The sequence below is a fragment of the Canis lupus genome, chromosome 26 (genome assembly GCF_048164855.1).
Source record: "Canis lupus baileyi chromosome 26, mCanLup2.hap1, whole genome shotgun sequence".
Taxonomy (NCBI): domain Eukaryota; kingdom Metazoa; phylum Chordata; class Mammalia; order Carnivora; family Canidae; genus Canis; species Canis lupus.
In genome coordinates this window covers 48,285,396-48,312,388 of record NC_132863.1, presented here as the reverse complement: position 1 = coordinate 48,312,388, position 26,993 = coordinate 48,285,396, and the positions used below count along the sequence as shown (strand labels likewise).

Here is a 26,993-nt window from a genome sequence, read left to right as displayed (position 1 = left end):
CTGGCGGGCGCACCCGCATGCACACAGGGTGCTGGTCCCCAAAGGAGCCAGGAGGAGCTGGGGCGCCACACCCGCCACCACCACCGTGGAGCTCAGGCTGCACAACACCTCAGAGTGGCTGAGCAGGACAGCACCCAGACGTGTGGGCCCTTCCCCCAAGCGTCCCCTGACGAGGTGCCTGGGCCCTACCACGACGTGCTCATCAGACGCTGTCATGTTCCCAAGAACTACGATCCGACACCCACCCAAGCTCAATGTCTGCTGCCCCCTGAGGGGAGCCCAGCACCCACCTGCATCCTCTCCAGGGCCTGGGGCTGGCACGAGGCTCTGTGAATGAGGTACACGTGCTCCATGTACTCTGTGATCCGCTGGAGGAAACTCAGAGGTTCGTTGAAGGCGATGGGCATGGTGATCTTGGAAAGCTCCTAGAAGGAGCAAGAAGACTTGTCACGCAGGGGCTCTCCCCTGGAACCCAAGCCCCACGCCCACTCTGCTCTGAGGGCAGGGAAGATGTTGGCCTTACTCATCCAGAGAAAGAAGGTAAACCATGTGGAGGCTCTACTACTCACCTGCTCACGTGGCAACACTCCAAACCCACTTGTGGGCAAGGCTGGGGGGAAGACGCCCCCCTTTGCTGGTAGGGGTGCAAAGTGGTACAGCCATGCAGAGCGGGCCTGGCCGCAGGAGCACAACTACATGCACACCTACCCTTCGGCCTGGTGGTCCCATTTCCAGGAGCCCATCCCACAGATCCTCTGGCAAACAGCCAGAGACCAGATGTCACTCAAACGTCCCCACGGGGCCCCAGCTGGTGTGGGCAGCCAGAGGACACAGCACAACGCAGTGACCAATGGCATAAGCAGTAGCCCCACGTGGCTATGGCTGTATCGCACCAGGGAAAAGGCAGAACAGCCTCTAGTTTGTCTAAACACGCAATCAGCTTTCTGAGGCATGGGAAGATGGACCCGAAAGCTGTGAAGTGGTCCCCTCCAGGGGAAGGGGATGGACACACGGAGGCCAGGGACAGGAAGCTAAATTCTTGGAATATACCCTGGAATCTTGTCTGAAAGATGTGACTTTGGGTTTACAATTTTGAAACAAAATTAATTTAGAAAAGCAACCTCCAAACACCAAGAATATGATGAAACAAATGAACACACACAAGCCCCTCGGGCGTAGCCACCCATAGAAGGACCACAGTGACTTGAGATACACCCTAAGGACGAAATGAACCACAAAAGCCAGTGCACTCGCACATTTCAGTAAACGTGCTGTTGGCCGCAGAGCTGGTCCTGTTCTCCAGAACTGTTCTGCGTGTGGGACAGAGCAGGTGAGTCACTCATTACGTGTTCACCTAAACCGGTCATCTCCAGCGTTGTTAAACACTGGGATTATCGGTGTGGAAGAAAAGAGGCACAGACACAGTGAGACAGAGATTGCATTAGTCCTGCCATCCCAAATCTAAAGCACCTTTGACACAAATCAAAACAGCTCCTTTGGGAAAGACCTAAAAAAAGCAACCTGTAGCCTCCCCGGGGCCCAGCTGTGGTCCTGAGTCCTCTCTCCCTGGACAAGGAGCTGATTCCAGATCCTGAACAAGAAAGGTACAGAATGAGCCAGAGCATCTTCTGTAAAAGGTTACAGCCAACCTGAAGACCCCAGTACCAGCCACAGACAGAGCAGCTCGGGGACCAGAACACAGCATGGAGCTTCAACTCTGTGAGTTTAGAAAACAATAGAAGACAAACTAGCTGGTTATACTGGTCATGCTGGGTAAGGCTACTGAACCAAATCCGTCACTTGACAACTGTGATAAAGAATCACCCACTGACCCTGACTTTCTTATGCAAGCCGCACTCACAGCAGTGGAAGGGCACGTGCTTGGCACACAAGTGTCCCAGGAAATAAAGGAAGAGCGATGCCGCTGGCGCAGCTCACACACTAGGCATCGGGGCTCAAAGTCAGGAGAGGAGTAACAGAGAGGTGTCCACACAGCCTGAGCAGCACAGACTCGGGAATGGCATTCGAGACAATGGAGAATTTGATATTTCCTCTTTTTTTTTTTTAATTTTATTCATTCATTTATGAGAGACAGAAAGAGAGAGGCAGAGACACAGAGGGAAAAGCAGGCTCCATACAGGGAGCCGAGTCCCAGGACCCTGGCATCACGCCCTGAGCCGAAGGCAGATGCTCAACCGCTGAGCCACCCAGGTGCCCCTGAATTTGACGGCATAAACATATTACGGTATCAGGACTGTGGTTGTGTTAAAACAATCTGGGGCACCTGGGTGGCTCAGTCAGGTAAGTGTCCAACCCTCGGTTTCAGCTCAGTTCATGATCTCAGGGTCCTGGGATCGAGCTCCATGTCAGGCTCTGAGCTCAGCAGTGAGTCTGTTTCAGATTCTCTCTCCCTCTCCCTCCTACTCTCTCTCTCAAATAAATAAAAATTTTTTTAAAAAGTAATCTGGGGACGCCTGGGTGGCTCAGGAAGTTGAGCGTCGGCCTTTGGCTCAGGGCGTGATCCTGGGGTCCCAGGATCGAGTCCTGCATCGGGCTCCCTGCTTTTCTGCCTGTGTCTCTGCCTCTCTCCCTGTCTCTAATGAATAAATAAATAAAACCTTAAAAAAAAAAAACAGTAATCTGTATCCTTTAGCGATACAAGAAATATTCACAAGTGGAATTCGCTTCAAAATACTAGGGGAGGGATCCCTGGGTGGCGCAGCGGTTTGGTGCCTGCCTTTGGCCCAGGGGGCGATCCTGGAGACCCGGGATCGAGTCCCACGTCGGGCTCCCGGTGCATGGAGCCTGCTTCTCCCTCTGCCTGTGTCTCTGCCTCTCTCTCTGTGTGTGACTATCATAAATAAATAAAAATTTATTAAAAAAAAAATACTAGGGGAGTGGGGCAGCCCCAGTGGCGCAGCGGTTTGGCGCTGCCTGCAGCCTGGGGTGTGATCCTGGAGACCCGGGATCAAGTCCCACATCGGGCTCCCTGCATGGAGCCTGCTTCTCCCTCTGCCTGTGTCTCTGCCTGTGTCTCTCTGTGCCTATGAATAAATAAATAAAATCTTAAAAAAAAAATACTAGGGGTGTGGGAAGCAATGAGGTGTGGCTGGGGTGTGATGAGCCCTGGCTGCTGCGGTGAGCCAGGGGATTACGCAGCTCTGCTTGCTGCTGGGCGTGCTTCAGATAGCCCACATGGGCCACTGTGTCGCCACTGCTCAGTGGCCAAAGCAGTACAAAGAGGGCAGTATCACCACTTCAGAGGCAAAGCCCATAGATGCTGAGCAGGTGCAGCCCTGGGAACATGCCGCCCACGACCCACGTTTTGTTCAGCTTCTATTTGAATCCATCCAAGGTTGATTCCTTGAAGAATGCAAGGTAACGGTGTCCCTTTATGACAAGGGATCTTGAACAAGCTTCGAGATCAAGGAGCTAGTCAAGTTTATCACCCAACCTCGGACAGACACAGCTGTCCAGACCTGACCCACTCACACAGTGAAAAACGTAGGCGAGAACACTGCTAAGAGAAAAGAATCCCAAATGTGCCATTTTATTTTATCTTTTATGTTTTGTTTTGAGGTTTTTTTTTTTTTTTTTTTTTTTTTTTGCCATTTTAAAACAGAAGAGACATGCAGGGCACCTGGCTGGCTTAGTCAAAGGAGCCTGCAACTTTTGATCTCAAGGTTGTGAGTTCGAGTCCCACATTGGCTGTAGAGATTACTTAAAAATCTTTTCAAAAAACCAAATCATAAGAAAGAAATAAAAGATAAGTAGGTACAAAAATATGTAGGTGTGCAAGCAGGGTCATAACACATACTCAGGTTTCCCAGCTGTGTCTGCGAGAGGCCTGGGGCAGTGACACCCCAGGAGTGGCGAGCACATCCAGCATAGGGTCGTGATGTCTAAACACCGCCCTCCAGCAGGGCAGCAGGGGAGAAAGTATGAAAGCAAGTCCCCCGTGAGGTGACCAGTGACGCTCCAACAGGAATCCCCTTGTGTCACTCACTGGGCTCTGGCTACTATGTGAGAGGTCACCACCACAGGCAGCTGCATGAAGGGCAAACGCAGCTCAATGTGCCTCTGCAATCTTGTAGAAGTCCAAAATTATTTCAAAATAAAAAGCGGTGGGCAGCCCCGGTGGCGCAGCAGTTTAGCACCGCCTGCAGCCCGGGGTGTGATCCTGGAGACCTGGGATTGAGTCCCACATCGGGCTTCCTGTATGGAGCCTGATTCTCCCTCTGCCTGTGTCTCTGCCCCTCTCTCCCTCTGTCTCTCTGTCTCTATGAATAAATAAAAAATCTTTAAAAAAAAAAAAAAGCGGGAGAAAAGATGCAGTTTCCTCTTGGAAAAAGGCTGATAAACAGCTGAGGGCAGAAACAAATGCAGCAGCACGCATGCGAGGAGCACCGGGGACAGGGCCACATGTCTGTTGGTACAACACTCACTGGAGTCTGAGTCGCCCCACGGCCCATGGGGGCGCTCGTCCCTCCCAAGGGGACACAGCTCACATTCCCGCGGCCGGTTGAGACAGGCAAAGATACCATGAGAATAAAAGTCTGTGGCTCCAGGACACCAATCATCCAACTAACTGTTCTGTTGCAAACCCAGAGCACCTCAGCTCTGCCTGCAGCCCGGCACGGGGCTGGGGGACGGTGACCACATCCTGCACACCATGGCACCCACGGCTTGGCCTCAGCGTGCATCAGGGAACCCACCGAAGCTCCCCAGTCCTGCAGACTGTCCACAACCAGCCAGCGAGGAGCCCGTCACAGAACACCAAGGTCGAACCTAAACCCTTGTGATGCTCCCTACATCCAGAGTCTGCCTGCGGGATTGTTTTCCTGCTGTCTGCAAACACTTGGGCCTTTCTCTCCTCTTCTCCTCTGTCTCTGTCCCTTTCCTATTTTATTACCCTCATTTCATGTCGCTATAAATATGCAGAGCACATCTTCTTCAACTACCAGCCGAGCAACAAATTCATGGGAAATAAAAATGTTTCAGGGATGCCCGGGTGGCTCAGTGGCTAAGCATCTGCCTTTGGCTCAGGTCGTGATTCCAGGTCAGTGAATCGAGTCCTGCATTGGGCTCCCCAGAGGGAGCCTGCTTCTCCCTCTGCCTTTCTCTCTGTATCTCTCATGAATAAATAAATAAAATCTTAAAAAAAAGTTTCAGCTTGAAGCCCCAAGGTGAGTCCATGTGAACTTACCAAGCCGATGCATTTCTTTAATATACTCCACACACTGAAATCACTTCTGGTAAACATCGGGGCGGGCAATGACGTCCTGTAAAGAATCGACCAGAGAAACACATATTTATTCCTCCAGCAGAAGATTCGAGTTCAGTCGATGATTTTGCTCAGTGACCAGTTTTTTTAGTTTTTAGATGCAAACACCGCATTTGTGGGCTCTGGCAGCAGCTAGGGTTGTTAAATCCCGAAGACAGGTTTCTGCACAGGTGCTTTGGAGGGTCTCCCAGGAAATGGTCGTGACCACACAGACAACTTTCCTCTCCCTCCACAGAGTGGGGGATGGGGCGCCCCTTCCCCTGGAGCAGCCGCAGACCCACGGGCAGGAGGACACAAGTGGGAAGCGAATTAACACCTTTCCAGAAGCGGGCCATAAGCCCTTTTCAAATATGAGTTTGTTCTCCTGAGGTATAGTTTCTTTTCAGGCCCTCTTCCTGCCAGCTGCCAGGGGAAACCCGGCAGTCTCCCTCCTGGGAAACTGGGGCTGGAGGAGATGCTCTCTCTGCCTGGAAACGGGGTGTCCAAGTGGGCTGTGAATCCAGATTGGGGGGGAAGCACGCTGGGCCCATGCACTGAAGACAGAGCCCGTCGGCAGGCAGCCACAGCGTGGGGGGCCCTCGAAGGTACCACCGGGGTCCCGGGGTCCTGCCCTGCACTTCCCACTGGCTTCTGGCTCTGGGTAAGGTCCAACTACACCCACAGCAGGGGCTCCTGGCTCAGACACCCCCACCCCCACCTGATGGCTCTGAGCTGCAGAACAATGACAGCAGGTGCGCTGGCCCAGGCAGGAGGGCATGCCTGTCCCTGGGGATATCCCATTAGGGGGCAGCCGGCTTAGGGCACACTGCTTATGTCAGGGGTGAGAGGGGAGGAGAAGCAGGCCGCTGGGGATGAAACGGGAAAGAAAACATTTACGAGCATCGCACGGCAGGCTGCCAGTACCCCACACTGGCTCTGGCCGCCCCCTCTCCTCTGGGTTCTGGGAACACTGGGAGCGGCCACAGCAGGGCAAGTGCAAACTGAGGGGTGCCACGGGGAGGGGCGGGGCACTGAGGTGAGCCTTGTGTGAGTCAGGAGGGAAAAGCCAGAACTAAAGAGACACGGAGGAGAGAGCCGTGGCCACAGCAGAGCTCTGCCGTGAGAAAGGCCCAGGCCACCTAAGGACTGCAAAGAGGCCTCAGTCGGCTGGGACCAGGGACAACGGGACAGGGGCCGAAGCCAGAGGAGCAGGGCCAGTCCTCATCTCAAGAGGAGGGTGACCTTATAGTCCCCTATCAGGTGCCACGGGTGGGGTCGCTCCTCCCACTCAGGCCTCCGGAGCGCTGAAGGGGCGCCCTGCAGCACGGTGGGGGGCAGCCACAGATACAGCGGAAGATTCTAAAACACACATGTAGGACGACATACCTGTGTTTCTGAATCCCATTCTCTCGGGGGGGCCTCTCCCCGACCTTTCCAATCCCGTTACTTCTACCGGTGTCCACGCGCATCACTCCAGCAACTCTCGGATCTGCCTCTGAAAATTCCCCGGAAGAGTTCTCAGAATCAAAGCCTGCACGCAACAAGCAGAATGGTCATCCTCGGGGACTGGGAAGCTGTAACAGCCCACCTCCAAGAGTTCTGACCATGCCTGAGCTCCACATTGTTTCTAACAGACACGGTTGGCAGCAGCGAGCTCTGCTCCCCAAGAGCCCCAGGTGGAGGCAGGGACACGGGCAGGCTTGCTCTCCCGGGCCTTCCCAGGAGCCGCTGAGACCCGGCCCCCACCCGAGGCCCGGGGGCAGGCAGGGAGCAGTCTGTCCCTGCTTCGGTCAGGCCTCACTCCCTGTGGGGCGGACGCCCCGACGGCAGCCAGGCCAGCCGAGGCTGCAGCAAACTCAGTCTCTGCACACGCTCCGCAGTCAAGTTCTGCCTCCAGTTCTAGAACACAAGCCACGGCAGTAGCTTCTACGGAAGAGGAACGTGTGCCAAACGCTCTGCCAGACTCTCATGCTCGTGAGCAAGAACCTGAGTGTGGAACGAGCAGCTGGAGCTCAGCAAGCATCCCACGTCGACCAAAAGCATGGGCAGTGGGTTCCTGAGGGCCGGTGTGGGATGTGGCTGGCCCGCCCCGGGCCGCGGCCCTGTCCCACCTGGAGAGCCCTCTCCCAAAGGAACAGCCCCTACAGGGAAAAGGAGGCCCGCTCCTCTCGCATCGGCTGGCACAGCTCACTGCGGCACACGCCTCCTGCTCCCAGGCACGCTGGGCACTGAGCCGCGGCTGCCAGGCAGCAGGCCCACCCGGGGGGGGGGGGGGGGGGAGGTGCTCCGGGCCTGCGGTACTCAGTATGACCGTGACCACTGCAGGGGGGACACAAGACCCACCGGCAGCCGAGTTCCTGCCGCCCCTCAGTGCGCAGACGAAGGCGAGGGCATAAGGCCAGGTGGGGAAGTGCTGTCAGACCCGAAACATCAACAAATCTGCTGCTACACTTTCCTGAGAAGACGCGAAAAGAACCCTCTCTGCTACTCCTGCGTGCTGACAGGTTCACAAGATGCAGCACCGATGTTCACCACACGCTGGCTTTGAAAGGTACGTCCAGAATGAGCCTCTTAAAGGATCAATATTTCCTAAAACAGCCTGCCACCTCTCATCTTCTTACCCACCCAACTGCAACATCTACTTAATCCTCAGTCTAAACTTTGCTTTTTTTTTAAATGTATTTATTTACTTCTTATTTGAGAGAGAGAGAGAAGAGAGCACACGCGCCCGAGAGCACAAGCAGGGGAGGGGGGGAGCGGCAGGCAGAGGGAGAAGCAGGCTCCCCGCGTGGGGCTCAATCCCAGGACCCAGGGGTCATGACCTGAGCTGAAGGCAGATGCTTCACTGACTGAGCCCCCCCAGGTGCCCCTCGCTCCTTTCCTGCTGGACCCGCCCAACCACCTTCCCCCAAATACCCCTGTCCCCTCGGGTCCCCCGACACTAGGAGGTCCTGCCTGAACACGCACCCAGGAAACAAGGCAACACATCGCTGACGATCATGCTGACATCTCTTCTCGGACTAACACAGCGCTGTGTGAACGGGTTACATGCTTTCATATGCGACATATGTTGTAAGAAACAGAAAAGACTGATAAGCACAGGAGAAACTTGAAATCACCTGTAATCTGATCACTCGGAGGCACACACACTTTTTTTAAAGATTTTATTTATTTGACTGAGAGAGAACTTGCACACGCACACAAGCAGGGGGAGCAGCAGGCAGAGGGAGAGCGAGAAGCAGACTCCCCGCTGAGCAGGGGGCCCAATGCAGGACTCTATCCCAGGACCCCAGGATCCTGACCTGAGCCGAAGGCAGACGCCTCACTGACCGAGGCCCACAGGTGCCCGAGTCACACACGTTTACCAGATCAGTCTGTTCCCGTATGTGTTTTCCATGTACCTTAAACCTTTCCCTTTAATAGTGCCGGTTCTTGGACGACGTACCGCCTACCAGACCATTCATCTAGTAAGCGCCAGGCTTCGATTCTCTTTCCTACTTTTTCCGCAGTTACAAAGTCAGACTTCTACACGGTGAAGCGGTCAGCACTCCGCCCGTCTCACGTGCATCATCGCACTGGGAGACTTGGTGCTTTTCTGCTGTTATTTGGTTTGGAATGGAAGGACTGAGGTGAGAAAGTGCTGTCCCCGGACAGCTGCCCCCTCCACCTCTCTCTCAGGGACACGCAGAAGAGTGTCGCCATGCGCAGAGGCAGAGACAGAGGTTCTCTAGACGGCACGCTGCACAAAGCTCAAGTCCTCCCCAGAGAAAAATCTCCAGGCAAAGTTCACAGATGTTCAGGAATCTGGGTGCAGGGTCCCTGGCAAGAGGAAACGTCCCATGAGGCCCCAAAGGGAGGGGCGCACCTCTGGTTACAGGCCCAGTGGTCCCACAAGGGCCAGGTGATCCGAGGGCACGAGCCCCTGAAGACCACTGCACTCAACAGGAATAACCGAGTGGTTGCTGAGGAGCGAGCAGGTTGGGCGGACAGTGTCCTAGGAGCACATCTACGAGGAGCACTGCAGCTATGAGATCATGGAAGAGGACTTAGTAGTTTAGCCTCTGAAAACCATAGGGAGCTCAGCGCCTCCTGCTTCTTGAGCTTCAGAGACATCAACAGTCTCGGGCTGCCAGTCACCGGGCCCGCGACCCCTGGTCTGGAAGGAGGAGCATGGCCCGTGAGTGACCGAGGCCCCAAGCTCTGCCAGGGCTCCGGGGGACAGACACTCTGGCCCAGAGGGGACAGCCACAGCAATTGCTGGCAGAAGGAGCCCCTCTGACCTGAAAATCTGCCACTAAACCCGTGGCCCAGAGAAATAGTTCAAAGTTGCTACTGTATTCCTCTACCTAAGGACGGGGGAGCTGGACTCGAGGGGCTCCTGAAGTCCCTTTCCACCAACAATCCTTGGCAGACGACGACGACATCACAAGTGTTGACTGTGAGGGGTGTCTTGAACTCGAGGAGCCTTCAGGACCACACGGTCACCACTCACTTGCTCGCTCAGGTGCCAGTGGCTTCTTCTAGCGCCGGGGGAAGAGGCCATGGCAAGGCCGCCCAGCCTGCCCGCCCTGGCCTGCCCGCCCCCACGCACACAGGCCCTCCACGCACTATTTCCCATTGGGCTCCCCTGTCATCTGCAGGAGGCCGGACCACAGGCTGCGTGCCGGTCCTGCAAACGGTCCCGGGAGAAGGGAGGCCCGCTGCACTCCGTACCAGCGGGAGCAGCTTTGTCGGCACAGACCCCCTCTACTTCGGGTTTGTACTCCACGTGGTGCCAAACCAGATCTAGTCCCAACGTTAAGACAGCAAGGCTTGGATCAGGAAGTACAAATAACATAAGAAAACTGACCACCTCACTTGGGGATCCAAATAAAAGTGTCTACGCTCCAGGGCAACTCTTGTCCTTTCTCGTTACCGCCCATGGCCCACAGCCTCCCCCGCAGGCTTCTGCTGAGTGTCAGTGATGGGACTGGGTCCCACCTCCACCTGCTCGCCTTCCCAGGCCTTCTCACACCCCCCAGGCCAAGTCTGGGACCCGGCCTGAGGTCTCGCGCCCGCACCACGGCCTCTGAGTCAGTTCCTGCCCTGCTCACCTGTGACGGCATCAAAGAATTCCTCCTCGCCGTTCATCCTTCGGTAGCCGGGCTCCCTCGCCACCCAGTCTCGGCTCTTCTATGGCGTCATCGTACTGGACCTACATCGATGTGTAAGGAATTGTATGCTGTCAACTTACATTTTGGCAAAAATCCAACAGGCACTGGAGCTCTAAGGGGAAAAGCATTTCCACATACTTAGCTTTCAAAAGTTTTATGGTTTATTTTTTTTAATTTTATTTATTTATTCATGAGAGACACAGGGAGAGAGGCAGAGAGAGAAGCAGGCTCCATGCAGGGAGCCCGACGTGGGACTCGATCCCGGGTCTCCAGGGTCACGCCCTGGGCTGAAGGTGGTACTAAACCGCTGAGCCACCCGGGCTGCCCAGTTTCATGGTTTAGAAACACTTTAAAAATACGCATTCACCATTCTTGACATCAATCTCAATCACAATTTTAAGCAAAGAAATAAAATGATCTGACAAATGCATGATTTCAAAATATATGAGAAACATTCATAATACAAATATCCATCAAAGAAAAATAGATTAACAAGTAATCAATAATTGAAGTTATTTTTAAAAATCACTATCTAAGGGCGCCTGGGTGGTTCAGCCAGTTAGGCATCTGCTCTTGACGCAGGTCATGACCCCGCGGGGTCCTAGGATCAAGCCCCACACATTGGGCTCCTTACTCAGTGGGGAGTCTGTTTCTCCCTCTGCCTGCCGCTCCTCCTGCTCATGCTCTCTCTCTCTCTCTCCCTGACAAGTAAAATCTTTGAAAGAATCATTATCTACAGTTGTATAAGAAAATGATAAACACTAGAATCAAGAACACAAGAAACAGGTGTTGGTGAGGATGTGGAGAAAAAGGAAGCCTCGTGCACTGTTGGTGGGAATGCAAACCAGTGCAGTCACTGTGGAAAATAGTACAGAGGTTTCTCAAAAACTAAGCGTAGAATTAGCACTTGATCCAGTAATCCCACAGCTGGGTATTTACCCAAAGAAAACAAAAACACTAATTCTCAGAGATAAATGCACCCTATGTTCACTGCAGCAACATTTACAGTAGCCAAGATATGGAAGCAACTGTCCAAGGACCAAGATGTTGTGGGGTCTGTGATGGAATATTACTCAGCCATAAAAAGGATGAAATCTTGCCATTTGCAACATGAATAAACCTAGAGGGTATTAAGCTAAGTGAAATAAGTCAGGGAAAGATAAATACCATATGATTTCACTTACTTGTGGAATATAAAAACAAATGAATAAACAAAGAAACAAAAGGCAGAGACAGACTTGCAAATACAGAGAACAGACTGTTGCCAGTGGGGAGGGGGAGGGGAGGCCCAAGCGCCCAGCTGTAGAATGAATGGTCACAATCAGAGGCACAGCATGGGGACGTCATCGATGGCGCCGTGAGAGCGGGGTGTGGTGACAGGTGGCAGCTACACTGGTGAGCTCAGCATCACCTGCTGTATACCTGAGATTAATGGAACATTATGTCAACTATACTCCCATTTTTAAAAATAGTAACAGATTTTTAAAAAGAAAACAATGCAGGTCCCCATTAAGCATCAGACTCTTGATTTCAGCTCAGGTCATGATCTCAGGGTCGTGAGATCAAGTCCCAAGCTGGGCTCTGTGCTGGGTGTGGAAGCCATTTAAGATTCCCTCTCTCTCGGGCAGCCAGGGTGGCTCAGCGGTTTAGCACCACCTTCAGCCCAGGGCCTGATCCTGGGGTCCCGGGATCGAGTCCCACGTCGAGCTCCCCCATGGAGCCTGCTTCTCCCTCTGCCTGTGTCTCTGCCTCTCTCTCTGTGTCTGTCTCTCATGAACAAATAAATGAAATCTTAAAAAAAAAAAAAAGATTATCTATCTCTCTGCCCCTCCCACCTCTACACACGCTCACTCGCTCTCTTTAAAAAAAAAAAAAAAAGAAAACAAGGAAATTATTGATGTGGGGGAAGTTGGGGGACAGGTGGAAAAGCAGGTCAGTTGTGGTGAGGTGCTCACGGGTCCGGGGCTCAAACACACCCAAGAGCCTCCTGCTGACGGTGGCTGCCAACCTCATGGAAGCTCCGACAGACAGTCACAAGCAAGTGCACAATGTTGTTCGAGTACTTGTGTCACAACAACTTTAAACCAAGTTTCCATCGCAGTTTCCTTTGTCCCAAAAGGTTCGACTTTAATAAAAATAAGCTGAGTTTACGTCTGTGTGAGTAGCACAGACGTGGGGCCCAGAGCCTTCCTCGCAGTTCTGATGGCAGCAAAGGCAGAGACGGTCCCGAGGGAGGGACGTGCCCTCTGCCCTTGTAGTGGCGACACAGAGCTGGGGGACACCTCCAAGGCGGCTCATCTCTGGCCCTATGCTGTAAAACAAACTGGCATGAAGCTACTCCATTCTTCTGCCCTGAAAGGCTCTCTGAGATCCCTTTCTTTCCCATCATGCAGAACCAGGCACCAGGCAGCTTCTGGAAACACCCGTACCGAGCCTCACTCACCAGTCCAGGACTCGTTGCCTGCGCACACTAGAGACGTTGCTACCTACTCTAGCTCCTCTCCGACATGACCTGTCCTACCTATGACATGTAGCGACTTGCTCTGTCCCTCTGGAAGCCACTTAAAGGAACCAGGGTCCCTGGAGACTTAGAAGCGGCTGAATCCAGAACGGGGATCCCTGGAAGGCCGCAGGAAGCCAGGGGGCCGCGTCACAGGGCTCAGGATGAGCCCACAGAGGCTCCCGCTGCAACCAGGGATGTCGTCGGAGCACCAACGTGCAGCAAGAGACCTTGATGCACGGGACACAGCAAGGCCCCGAGCTCACACAGACTGGGAGGGAGGTGACGGGTCACCCGGGGGACACCAGCACGCACTTCTGAAGCCAGCTGCCAAGCGGGGGCCGCCAGGCCTCCATCCCGTCTTTCCTGCACGGGCTCTCGGGCTCTCGGTGCTGCCGCCGTCTGGCCTAATGACAGGGGAGCCGCGGGACGAGGCGGGAAGGTGTGTGCGTGGCGCTGCCGCGTGACACGGACAAGGGACCGCGTCGTGTGGCTGCCCACTGCCAGCGGCGCCGCGTGCCCCCCTCCGCCGTCATGCCCCAAACTCGAGCCGCGCAGACAACACAGAAACACGCCGCACTCCGCTCCAATGACAGGGACGGCAGGATCCTTCCCCTGGGGAAGGCTGCAGGACTTCCAGCTTCTTCGGCAGCAAATCACAAAGGCTGGAGAGGGCGCCAGGAGGGGGCCCCCCGGGTGCGCGGCCCGCCAGCCACACGTCCAGCCACAGGAGGGGCAGACGGGCACAGGACCCAGGCGCGGCCCGCGATCCTCACGGAGGGGACCGTGTCGCGGGTGGATGCATAGGTCAAAATGCACTGTACAGTTCAAATCCGGGGACTCCACTGCATGTCAATTAAACCTCAAGTCAAATGTGTCTTAAAAAAGGCACAGGTGTTCTGACTGCGCTCTCCCCAAGAGGCCTTAACTGCAGAGCTGCAGCTGTGGTCCGTGTGGACGGGACACGGTACATCGGGGCTCTTCCTCCAAGTGACACGGAAGGAGCGGGTGGGGGAGCTGGCCCGAGCCAGGGCGGGCGCACGGGGGCCTCATGCTCTGCCGCCTGCCTTCCCCCACATGGAAAATCTCCCGTGATAAGAGGGACGTTAAGAGCCATGATGTTTCCCTTTTTACATGCTTCCTCACCCATAACAGAAGTCCTAAGGTTAAAAGTAAATCAATCAAAATGGATGGAAATCTTTAAAATGAGGGTCTAAGACGTCAGGCTGGACAACGCTGAAGGCCGGGCTGAGCGCCGGGCCACCCCAAGGAGCGGGCCCTGCCGGGAAGGCCTCGCCCACCAACCCCACAGGAACATCCACAAGCTCAACGATAAATTTGCACAGCACCCCGCAGGCTGGCTCCCATTTCACAAGTTCAGTAATTAATTCCAACAGTCTCGAGGGAATTCCTGGAAGAGCTGTTCTCTTCATTTTGCCTGGGCCGTGGAACTCCCCACTGCCACAGGCCATCAGCACCACACAGAGATCTCCCTCATGCCCTCCACTAGCATCCGCTGCCTGCCACTGGGTCAGGCCTGTGGGGCTCTGGGAGGCCTCTGCGGGGCAGGCTTCTGCAAGCGTTCCAGCCCGGGGTCCTTCACAGACCTGCCTGCCCACCTGACCTCCTCACATTAGAGCTCCCCGACCCCTCCGAACCCCCACCATCCCGGGCCCTGCAGCATTTGGTCGTCTGAGCAGCCTGGGGCCCTGGACACGGGTCTCCTACCCCCAAATCCTGCCAAAACACCCTGCAGAGGGGAGTGAAGGGCCGTGTGCATAAAGCGCCCCTACCCAGCAAGAAGGCTACGGAACTGAGGGACACTCAGGCTTGGTAACTCAGCCCCCTACCAAGGTACAGGGACGTACGGAAAGTCAACTGTTCAAGAAACAGCATCAACGAGAAGGCAGCACTTAGTACTTCCTGCGTATGCCCTCCTTCACGCAGATTTTATTGTGCATTCAGAAGACATCCACGAAGACAGTGTTTCAGGAAAGGACTTTTTTTTTTTTTTTAATTAGCTCTTTCCGATCAACTATCCCCTCTTTTAACTGCAGAGAAAACCCAGGAAACTAAGCCTGTCCTGTACATCTTAGCTGGCCTCCTTCTGCACTGACTTTGGGCCTGAACGCGATACCACGGGGCCGACCTGGCCTCCCAGAGGGAACAGGCGGAGGCAGAGGTCTTGATCCCTTCACGTAGGGACCTCCCGCCACGGGCTGCCCTGAATCCTCACTCCCAGCCTCTTCAGGTGGCCACCAGCCCAGGACACCCCACCATTCCTTCCAGTTTCCCGCTCCCTTGAGAAGAGCCCCATCCAGCTCTCGTTAAGATGTACACTCTGACTGCCGTGCGTACATCCAGAACCCTGGCTCCAAATGCAAAATGTCCCACCACCACTTGTACAAATACCATTCAAGTCTTTCAAATCCATCTGCATGATTTTATTAGAAAAACAGATCTACTCACATAGGAATAAGTGGCTGCCTAAGGGACCCAGAGGTTAGTCTTCACAGTCAATTTACGAAAGAGGAGAACTTCTCTATAAAAAACAGACAAGGCAACCTAGGTGTGATCTTCACAAGAAAGAAAAGGACACTGGTAATATGAAAACTCTAACACTACTTTTGCAGTTAAATATCAATTCTGAATTTAAATTGTTCAAAATAATATAAATTCTATTTAATAATTCAAAAGTGCATTGGCAAGCATCAACCAGACAGAAGGTAAATGAGGAAACAGAGAACTTTACACCACAGAGCAAGCAGATCTATGACACATAGAACGTACCACCCAACAGCATCAGCAGACACACGTTCTCAAGCACACACGCGCAGTGTCCAGCAGAGAGCAGATGTTAGGCCACAAATTACATCTCAATAGATTTTACAAAATGGACCTCGCACAAGGCATCTCCTTTGCCCACAAAGCGATGAGTTAGGAATCAGAAGGAAAACTGGAATATTCACAAAACTGTGGAAATTAAATGGTGGGCCCTTAAGCAAGGGATCAAAGAAGAAATCACAAGGGAAATTTGAAAATACTCAAGAGCAAATGAAAATGAAAAGATAACTTACGCAAATTTAGGAGATGCCACGAAAGCAGTGCTGAGGAGAATTTGATGAACCAACATCAATATCAAAAAATGAGAAAAATCTCAATTCAACAACCTGACTCTACAACCTAACAAAAAGAACAAATACCAAGATTAGCAGAAAGAAGGGAATAAGAATAGAAAAACAGAGAAAATCAATGAAACCAAAACTTGGTTCTCTGATAAGATCAACAAAGTTGGTCACCCACAGCCACGTAGACTAAGAAGAAAGGAGAGAATACTCAGCTACAATTGGACGTTACTACCGACGCTACGTAAACACACAGGAATGTATGAGATGCCGTGAGCGATGGCACGCCAACGAACCGGATACCGTCGATTAAACAGGCAGCCTTCCAGAAACACAAGACCCACCAAGACCAACTCACAGAGAAACAGAAAACTTCTGACTAGCAAGGAGATTGAATCAGTGATCAAATATCTCTCAGCGAAGAAAAGCCCTGGGCCTGATGGCTTCACTGGTGAATTCTACTGAACACTTGAGGAAAAACTAACACCAATTCTCAAACTTTCCCAAAAAACTGAAGAGGAGGGAACATTTCCAAACTCATTCTACAAGCTTCAGCATGATCCTGAGGCAAGGCCACATAAAGACCCCACAGGAAGAGAAAGCTGCTCTCCAACATCCCCTAAGGATAGAGGCCAAGGTCCTCAACGAAACACTGATGAGAGGAACACACTGAAAGGACCAGACACCATCACCAAGTGGGATTTCTTCCTGGAATGCAAGGATGGGCCAACATATGAAAATGGGTATAAAATGCACATCAACAGAATGACGGGAAAACACACGATCATCTCAACTGCTACACAAAATTCACTTGACAAAATTCAATCCTCTTTCATGATAAAAACACTAACAAACGAGCAACAGAAGGACCTTACCACAACACAGCAAATATAGTCAACGGTGAAAAACTGAAAGCTCTTCCTCTAAGATCAGGAGTAAGGAAAGGACGGCAGTTCCTCAAGAAATAAAAACAGAATTACCATATGACCCAGCAATTCCCCCTTGGGTATATGCCCAAAAGAATGGAGAGCAAGGTCCTCAAGGTCCTATTTGCACACCCATGTTCACAGCAGAATGAGTCACAATAGCTGAAACACGGAAGCAACCCAGCGACTGCTGGGGGACCAACGGACAAACAAAATGTGATCTACACGAACAATGGACTATTATTCAGCCTTGGAAAGGAGGGAAAACCTGACACCTGCTACCACAAGAACGAACCTCGAGGGCACTGTGCTCAGTGGAATATGCCAGCCACGAAAGGACAAAAACAATCTGATTCCACTTACGTGAGTTCAAATTCATAGACAGCACGAGGGTGGCTGCCAGGGGCTGGGGGAGGGGTTACTGTTTACTGGGGACAGAGTTTCAATTTTACAAGATGAAAACAGTGCCAGAGATGGATGGTGATGACGGGTGCACATGTTATAAATGATTTCATACGAATGAAACCCACACTTAGACGTGGCTAAGGTGGGGAGTGCCCGGCCAGCTCAGTCGGTAGAGCGTGTGACTCTGGCGCTCAGAGTTGTGAGTTTGAGCCCCACGATGTGGATAGAACCTACTTAAAAATAAAATAGTGCGGGATCCCTGGGTGGCGCAGCGGTTTGGCGCCTGCCTTTGGCCCAGGGCGCGATCCTGGAGACTCCGGATCGAATCCCACGTCGGGCTCCCGGTGCATGGAGCCTGCTTCTCCCTCTGCCTGTGTCTTTGCCTCTCTCTCTCTCTGTGACTATCATGAATAAATAAATAAAAAAAATCTTAAAAAAAAAAAAAAATAAAATAAAATAAAATAAAATAAAATAGTGCTTTTAAAAAATGGTTAAGATGGGATCCCTGGGTGGCGCAGCGGTTTAGCGCCTGCCTTTGGCCCAGGGCGCGATCCTGGAGACCCGGGATCGAATCCTACGTCAGGCTTCCGGTGCATGGAGCCTGCTTCTCCCTCTGCCTGTGTCTCTGCCCCTCTCTCTCTCTCTCTGTGTGTGTGACTATCATAAATAAATAAAAAATTTTTTAAAAAATGGTTAAGATGGGATCCCTGGGTGGCTCAGCAGCTGAGCGTCTGCCTTCGGCTCAAGGCGTGACCCCGGGGTCCTGGGATCGAGTCCCGCATCGGGCTCCCTGCATGGAGCCTGCTTCTGCCTCTGCCTGTGTCTCTGCCTCTCTCTGTGTCTCTCATGAATGAATAAATACAATCTTAAAAAAAAATGGTTAAGATGGTAATTTTAAGTCAGGTATATTTTACCACAACTTTTTTTTTTAAGATTGTGTTCATTCATGAGAGAGAAAGAGAGAGAGAGAGAGGCAGACACACAGGCAGAGGAAGAGGCAGGCACCAGGAGGGAGCCTGATGCGGGACTCGATCCCGGGTCTCCAGGATCACGCCCTGGGCCACCAGAGATCCCCCCAGAACTTTAACAATTGGAAAAAATACAGAATCAGGCGGTACAGACGAGAAATACGGGACAACGCAAGGAGCTCAAACACACCAGGCGCTGCGCTCAGACGGCGTTACGCTGAAAGGGAAAAGGTCCCGTTATTACCAACGATGGGATTCTAAGAAGGGACCCCAAAACCTCATCTCACACTCCAGTTTCGGAGGCTGTGTCTCCTCCCAACTGTTCAAAGTCACGGAGCAGAAAGTCCCTGGCTCACTGGCACGGAAACGCCACGGAAACGCCGTGAGGCCACGACATCGGGCAGTGAGCTGGGCCGGGGTGCGGGGAGCGGGGCGCGGAACCCCGGGCGGGGAGAGGACGCCAGCGGCCGCCCCAGAGCCCCCCCACAGGGCGGTCACAGGAGAGGCCTTCCCAAAGGGGGCGCCAGGGAGACCCCAGAGGCCCAAGGAAAGCAGCCCAGGGACGCCGGGCTGGCGCCCCGCGGAAACGGGCCGCGCCATCCGGAGCACAGCGCATCGGAGGCTCTTGGTGCCCCGCGCCCCTTAAGGTCACGGCCAAACATTTCTGGACACCCCTGCGCGTCGTCCGTGCGGGGAACACGCTAACCTCAGGTGGCTAGTGATGGAGCAGATCAGAGTCCCCACGGCATCCCCGCGGGGCCTCTCCTCCCTCCCGGGAGCAGCGTGGCCGTCAGAGCCCTGGAAAGGTGCTCCAGCCACGCGGAAACGTTACCACCGTGGCCCACCCAGAACAGGAAACACAGCCACTTCCGAGTGTGAGCCAGAGCTCAAAACACGATGGGCCACAGTTAGCCATGGGTGGGAACTAAAGAACAGAAGGACAGAGATGGAGAAGTTCAGGACGAGTGAAGCCAAGGCCGCTGGAGGATGCTAACATCCCAAGGGGAAGGCCGGCCCTGCGGTGGCCCCAGCCCGCCGCCTCTCTCCACCAGGCAGCAGAGAAGGGCCAGGGGCCACCTGTCCCCGTGTCTCCCGAGACCTCGCCCCCCCCAACACCACTACTGTGGGCAGACAGTGCTCCCTGGCCCCACGGCCCTGGTGGTCACTCATGTGTTAGTATTCTAGACCCACCTGTCACCTAGATGCTTAGACACTGTCGCCCTACTGACACCCACCACGCCACAGTTCCCAGTGTCTTTCTTTCGTAAAACACAAGTTAACGGAAACAAGGACTCAACCTGCACTGGCTCCAGAGCCCGGCAGCAGAAGCTCCAGCCGGGCTGGGGATGACGCGTCTGCTCGGTCTGGTGCAGGAGCCACTGGCTGCAGGTGACTCTGAGCACCTGAAATGTAGCTGAGGTACCCAAGGGAGTGCTTACTTTTATGCAATGCTAAATGAACTGAATTCCTTCCACTTAAGCATCCATCCTGGACCCAGCGCTCCAGGGTCTCATGGGACCATAGGTCACTTTTCACGCTGAGCGCCGCAGCCCTAGAAAGCTCTCCAGTGGTCCTGCCACAGGGAGGGAGTCCTGTGGAAGGGAGGCGGCCAGCAGAGCAGGGAGGGGCGGGAGCCACGGGCTGGCCCCAGCGCAGCAGCCTTCCCAAGGCCCACCTGTCAGATGTGCCACAGTAAGGACACCGGGCCAGCCTGCTGCTTATTCTGATTCCCAAGCACCTTGGACTGCTCCCCTCGCCCTCACTGAAACGTGCTGCTGCCACCCGCTGGGGAAAGACCAGGCCTGCCCACTCCCGCAGCCCTCCGAGCCTGCGGTGGAGCCAGGTGCACAACCTGCCGTGCGCACACGGCCTCCTCCACACGGTGGGCTCCGCGTGGCTGTCTGCCTCGCACCCACGGGGCGCCTCTCACGCCCGGGGCTCAGCGAAGACGGGCAGGAGCGGGCGCTGACCCTCTGGCCCCGGCTCCCGGAGACCTGGGTGAGACGGGGCTCCATCCAGGTGCATCCAGGTGCCGTCTCGGGGTACAGGGAGCTGCGCGGCCCTGTGTGCCTCCCCGGGTGTGCAATCATCACAGACATCAGCTGCCTGACCCTGCGCGAACTCCCAGCCCCGCACGGCGGGCGGATTTGGGCAGATTTGAGCTCTGCCTTCCAGCACGCCAGGGAGCAGCCCCGCAGGACGGCACGGCCGCACCCCAGGCCAGCCGAGCCGGTTTCCGGGGTGAGGCGTCCACGCACAGCGCTTCTAGGCTTCAGGAAGGTAAACGAACCTATCGCACTATGTAAACGAATGTTCGTGTTAGTCGCGGCTTACTTACTGCTCCCCATGCCAACCGGGGGGCCTTGGGGGCAGGCAGAGGGCAGACCCAGGAGCGGGCTGGGCGGCCAGCAGCGCGGGAGCCGCACCTCCTGCTGGGGCCTGGGCGGCCGGCTCAGCCCGAGGGAGCGGGGCACCCCCCCCCCCCCCCCCCCGCCGACAAACTGCCTCCGGCTCCACCAGCCTAGGGTTCAATGGCGAGCGCCAGGACCCGTCCTGCACGTCGAGGACTGGGGGCTCCGAATCCAGCACGGAGGGCCTCCCAGCGTGCACAGGAGGACGGCAAGCCCTTTCACACACACGTTTGTTTTAATCACCTCATCATCCTGTGACACAGAAAAAAGAGGCCCAACTCGCAGCCGAGCAAAGGCGTGACGATGATCTGGACAGGGAGCTCTGGCCACGGCCTACGGCCCTGCTCACGGAAACCGGCGAGCAGCCACCACGCCAGCGGGTGTGCGGTGCGGGGCCCTGAGCATCCCTGGGCAGCACCCCGACGGCAGGCCGTCTCCGACCAACAGAGCCAAACACCCTGGACCAGCGGGTGGCAGTGGGATGGCCAGGACATGCTGGGTGCAGCGCAGAAGCAGTGACGGGAGCCCGGAACCATGCTCACAGTCCAGTTTGCCATGCCTGCTGCCCTTTCCCATCCGGTGTCCTTCCCTGTCACCTCCAGGTACAACTCAATCAGCCGCTGGCTGGTTTCACTGTGCTGAGTCTATCCTCCTAATATCAGAGCCATCCCAGGCACTCCCAGTTGTACTTCCTGAGCACCAGTGCCGGGGACAGGAGTCTCAGGGATGAATTTCTAACCAGTACCCCAAATATAAGAAATAAATAAAAAGAAACAAATGGCAAAATTCCATTTGTGTTCTTTTTTTTTTTTTTTCCCCTTCAGGAAGGTGACTTGGACTCTCCACTAAGTTTTCAAAAAGGCCCTTGATCCGAAACTGAGCTAGGACCCCACCGTGGGCCCCAAGTACCAGTGAGCACCCCAGGAGCACCAGAATAACAGGAGCAAGCTGCACACATCCCGGAAGCCCAGATCCACTAGATCTGGGGCTGGGCCTTGAACCTACATTTCTTACAAAATTACCTAGGTTTTTCTGATGAGAAGCTAGGTTTCAAAACCCTTCGATGTTAACCCAGGAGCCTTCTAACCCAACAGGCATCAGCATTCACCCCATAGCACAGGCACCGCAGAGACAGAGCCCACGGCACCGCTCAGGGAGCTGGCACCACAGGGACCCCACCTGCCTCTGTCCCTCCTGTGACCTGCCCTGCTCCACCTCCGGCCAACGACTCCTGGACTACAAGTGCTCGGTACCTAACTCATACAGGGTCAGGGACGAGATGGCCCCAATCCTCTCCCTCCCCAGCATCCGCAGAGTGACCGCGGGCCCTCACTACATCTGCCTCCACCATCAATCTGCCTGGTGCTTCTTTCCACTCCACAGCTGTCCAGTTTGGACGTGAACTCACATAGTCCCTCTGGTTTTCATCAGTAGCACTTTCCAGCCACACGGGTGGCTCAAGGTGTCAGATCATGGCTCATCTTTTCTCATGAGCAGCCTCTGATCAGTCTTCATTTGTTCAGTAAAGCACACAGCCGTCCCTGCCCTGTGGCTGCCATAGTTTTTTTCTAGAATCTGGATTCAGTACCACTTCCCTACAGACCATTCTCGTGTACACAATGCTCTCTCCCAAGAACCCCGGCACAAGCCTGGAACAAGCCTTACTCAGCACCTCTGAACCCCTCGTAAAGGTATGAAATGGGCAGTCAGACAGGCCTGTCCACCCAGATGGTTCCCACTGCTGACAGCCCTCAGCCCTGGGGACAACCCGAAACCCCGGGCACCCAGGGACCTGGGGTTCCTGGAACAGAGCATCAGGCTTGGTGGGATGCTGCCCAGAAGAGCACCAGGCACACGGCCCCTGCTCCCCTACCACTCGGTCAGGCCAGCTCCGCCAGGACTGACCCCAGAGTCTGTCTCAAAACAATCCTTGCAGGCACTGCCTTGACACAAAGACACACGGCAGGCCAGGGTCTCCCAACACCTGCTTCTTCAAGACAATCCTTTCTATTTTTTGTTGAGATTTTTTTTGTTAGAGTAATCTCCACCTAACGTGGGGCTTGGAACTCATCACCCCACGAATCACACGCTCTAGCGACTGAGCCGGCCAGGTGCCCCAAGACAGTGCTCCGTACGGGCTTACTTCCACCATTTAGCTCAACACAAAGATTACAGTATTTGTATAACCTGAAGATCCAGTTCAACGAACGGGGATTTGAAATTCTGCCAGAGGAACTCAAGTAGTTTTCTGGGTTTGGAAAGAAAAGGAAGAAACGCCATAGAGTTCTCAGGCATGTCTAGGTGGCTCCCGTCACACGCTCCCGTTGCAGAGCTGCGGGGATGGGCCGCACCCCACACCGTGTTTCTGCGTCAGGGCTTGACCCCAACCCGAGTGCCATGCGCTGCAACACCAAACACTTGGAAAGAGCAAGACTTACAGCAGACACGGATCAACCACTGTACGTGGAACCTGCACTTACAGCGTCAAACTAGCACTTAAGATACTAACTCTGAGGACGTAAGTAGTTTTTATTCATCAGCCGTGTTCGAACGCTAACTCCTTCTCAGTCTCAATAAGCTACAAACCAGTGCTCCAAGCTCAGAATTAAGCTACACGCTCGACAATGTGTGCCAGACACTCAGCCCAGTGCCCGCCCGCAGCGCAAAGCACAGCGCTGACCAGGAGCACGTGGGGCTGTCCTGGTTTCAAAAACTTTCTCACCGAGAAACCAAATGTCACATTTGTGATCGGCTGGGTGTAATAAAATCCTAAGAGTTGAGCAAGCTTTAAGTACATGTCCAAGACTCGGTGGCCAGCATTTCCTGGAGGGCAGAGGGCACGGCTAAGGGGCACAAGGGTGAAAGACAAGGGGTACCTGCAAGACATGACAATAGTACAGCTCATCAGTGTCACACGGCACAGCAGTGTGACCCCCCAACCGCAGAAGTCTGCTCGGAGCTGAGCTCGCGGCCACGGCCTCGTACTTGTGTGTGTCTGTCATCACCCTGTTCCTCCACCTCGGCCTTCCGCACAGTGAGCCTCAGCCGGCTCGCTGCTGACCAAGGAGCAGGGCGGCACGGAGACTATTTCTGCAAAATCTGGGATAAGCCAGATGGAGAATTCCTTCATTTTAGAAAAAATAAAATTGTTTTTATAAACGCTTGGGCTCACAAAAAATGAACATCAGATAGATATGCTGCAAGAAATACAATTCCGACACAGAGTAACACAACGCAATTAGAATATTCCAAAAGAAGACGTGAAGAGGAGACGGTCAATAATAATTTTGGTTTAAAGAGGCAATATGGAGGGTATTTAAGAGTGTAAACTCTGAAGCCCAGCCTGCTTGGGTTCAAATCCCTGCTCCCTCACCTACTACTGTGTGACAGAGGGTAAGTCACCTAATCTCTGCTTCCTCATGAACCCTGAGGATGTCGGCGCCACATGAGTGAAGTCAATGCAGTGTGCTCACAGCAGTCCTGGGAAAACAAGTGTTACATATTATCACCACCTGAGTTAAGAGCTGTTATTAACAGGAGCATACGTGATGCAAACAAGAAAAGCAAATTCTACCAAGGAGACTCAGTCATCCGTGCACTGTCATGTTCTCAGTGACAACAGCGTGCCAGGCTCCGTGCTGGACAAGGAGGAAGTACAGCCCAGAAGGTTCCTGTCTGCAACAAGAGGAACGGAAGGAACCATCTGGAGCGCCTACTGTGTGCAGGGGCGGGGGTGGGGCCGCCCGACACGGGGTTATCTGCTCATCAGCCCTGCAGGTAAATGACACAAGTCACAGCCGCATGGAACTCTGGCCAGGGGACAAAAGTCAGGAAGGGCCTCCCACCCTGCTGCCCAACATTAGCCACGAGGACCTGGGTCCCCCCTGCCGCCCAGGGCTATGTCCTCCCACCATCCCCACGCAGCCACAGAGGCCAGGCCACAGGGGTCAGGCTGCGGGGCTCAGGTTGCAGGGGTCAGGCCTAGGGCTCAGGTCACAGGGCTCAGGCAGCAGGGGTCAGGCCCAGGGCTCAGGTCACAGGGCTCAGGCAGCAGGGGTCAGGCTGCAGGGCTCAGGCCGCAGGGGTCAGGCTGCAGGGGTCGGGCCCAGGGCTCAGGCCGCGGGGCTCAGGCCACAGGGGTCAGGCCGCAGGGGTCAAGCCCAGGGGTCAGGCTGCAGGACTCAGGCTGCAGGGGTCAGGCCCAGGGCTCAGGCCACAGGGGTCAGGCTGCAGGACTCAAGCCGCAGGGGTCAGGCCCAGGGCTCAGGCCGCAGGGCTCAGGCAGCAAGGGTCAGGCCGCAGGGGTCAGGCCCAGGGGTCAGGCCGCAGGGGTCAGGCCCAGGGCTCAGGCCGCGGGGGTCAGGCTGCAGGACTCAGGCCGCAGGGGTCAGGCCCAGGGCTCAGGCAGCAAGGGTCAGGCCGCAGGGGTCAGGCCACAGGGGTCAGGCCCAGGGCTCAGGCCGTGGGGGTCAGGCCCAGGGCTCAGGCCACAGGGCTCAGGCAGCAGGGGCCAGGCTGCAGGGGTCAGGCCCAGGGCTCAGGCCACAGGGGTCAGGCCGTGGGGCTCAGGTCACGGGGGTCAGTTCCAGGGGTCAGGCTGCAGGGCTCAGGCCCAGGGGTCAGGCCCAGGGCTCAGGCCACAAGGCTCAGGCAGCAGGGGTCAGGCTGCAGGGGTCAGGCCCAGGGCTCAGGCCGCGGGGGTCAGGCCGCGGGGCTCGGGTCACGGGGGTCAGTTCCAGGGGTCAGGCCCAGGGCTCAGGCCGCAGGCGGCGGGCAGACAGGGCACATGGCCCAGCCGCCCCGGGACCCCCTGAACTGAACGAGGCCAGGTCTCCAGATGCGCCCAGCGGTCCCGGAAAGGGGCTAAGCTGCAGCTGCTGGCTCGGCCGCCAGCAGGTCCCGGACGGACATTCGGGGTCCCGGATCGCGGCCGTGAGCAGGGCCCCGGGGCACCGGGCCGGCGCTCCCCCCCCGCCCCCCGCCCCTCGCGTCTAGGTCGGGGACAGCGCAGCGGGCCAGGAGCGCGCGCGGCTGCCGAGCTGCGGCGGCGCGGCGGACACACGGACGGAGGGACGGAGGGACGCGGCGCGGGCCCTCGCACAGGTGGTCGTCCGCGCGGCCCGCCCCCCGCCCCCGCCCCCGCCCCCGCCCCGCAGCGCCCCGGCCTCCCGCCCGCCCGGCTTCCGGCGCCGCAGTTGCCCGGCGACGCGCGCCCCCACCCCCGCCGCCGCCCCCCGCCCCCGCCGCCGCCGCCGCCGCCAACTTTCCTCCCGAGTTTCCCGGGGGCCGCGGGCCGCGGGCGGGCGGGCGGGGGTCGGGCCGAGGGAGCGGAGGGGCTCGGGGGCCGGGCCGGCGGGCGGGCGCTGCGCCCGGGGCCCGGCTCCCCTCCCCCACGCCCGGCCCCGCCCGGCCCCGCCGCCCCCCGCCCGCCGCCCCCCGCCGACGCGGGGCCGGGTCCCGGGCCGCTCACCTGGACCGCGGTCCCTCCGGTGCCGGCCGAGCCTCGCCGCCCACCCCGCCCCCGCCCCGCAGGCCCGCGACCCGCTGACACCGAGGCGGAAGTGCGGCCGGCCGCCAGGCAGACTGACAGCCCGCGCCCGCCACTCGCAGCGCCCGGCGCCAGAGCGTCAGACGCCGCCTGCCCAATCAGCGCCCGGCCCGAGGGCCGCGCCGGGAGGCGGGACTATGCTAATCATGTCCCCGGAGCGGCAACCCCCTTCGCCCCTCGGGAGTCCCGCCCACACGGAGGAGTGACGCCACGAGCAGCCAGTCACAGCAGGGGGAGGCGGGGTTATGCAGATATTGACCCCAAAGGGGCGGGAGAGAGGGAGGAAGGGGCGTGGCCGGGCGAGTTGAGTTTACAAACAGCGAGTCAGGTGGCGGGGGCGCTCGGCCGGCAGGTGCGGGGGGCCGCGGTTCCCAGGCGGGTTCCGGGCCGGGCGGAGGCGGGAGGCGGCCTCTCAAAGCGCTCCTTCAGCTCAGGCATCTTACGGGGCTCCCCAGCGTCCGCCCTCCTTGGCATGCCGTTCATCGCTCGCCGAAACCCGGCACCGGTTTACCCTCTGGCTGCATCCCTGACACTTCACTCCCCGGGTTAAAACTGATGGGGCGCCCTGGGGGGCTCAGGGGTTGAGCGTCGTGACCCCGGGGTCCTGGGATCGAGCTCCCCGCAGGGAGCCCGCTTCTCCCTCTGCCTGTGTCTCTGCCTCTCTCTGTGTGTCTCTCGTGAATAAATAAATAAA

At 56.0% G+C, this 26,993-nt stretch overlaps 1 protein-coding gene across 8 annotated transcripts in view; it reads right to left on the bottom strand.

Annotated features, from left to right (window-relative positions):
- OSBPL2 (oxysterol binding protein like 2) overlaps positions 1–26,343 on the bottom strand; it is a 42,040-nt gene extending 15,697 nt beyond the window's left edge. Inside the window, exons 1-6 of one of the 8 annotated variants that reach the window (XM_072801650.1) lie at positions 26,222–26,343; positions 10,357–10,457; positions 8,231–8,314; positions 6,650–6,794; positions 5,207–5,282; positions 291–425 (exon numbers count right to left, since the gene is read on the bottom strand). In XM_072801650.1, coding sequence (XP_072657751.1) covers positions 291–425; positions 5,207–5,282; positions 6,650–6,794; positions 8,231–8,314; positions 10,357–10,393 — 477 coding nt within the window. In that variant the 5' untranslated portion in view covers positions 10,394–10,457; positions 26,222–26,343. Of the gene's footprint in view, positions 1–290; positions 426–5,206; positions 5,283–6,649; positions 6,795–8,230; positions 8,315–10,356; positions 10,458–11,600; positions 11,812–26,221 lie in introns of those variants that run through there. The other 7 variants (XM_072801652.1, XM_072801651.1, XM_072801653.1 and 4 more) reach the window with 7 other exon arrangements.
- Between the last annotated feature and the right edge of the window lie 650 nt (positions 26,344–26,993).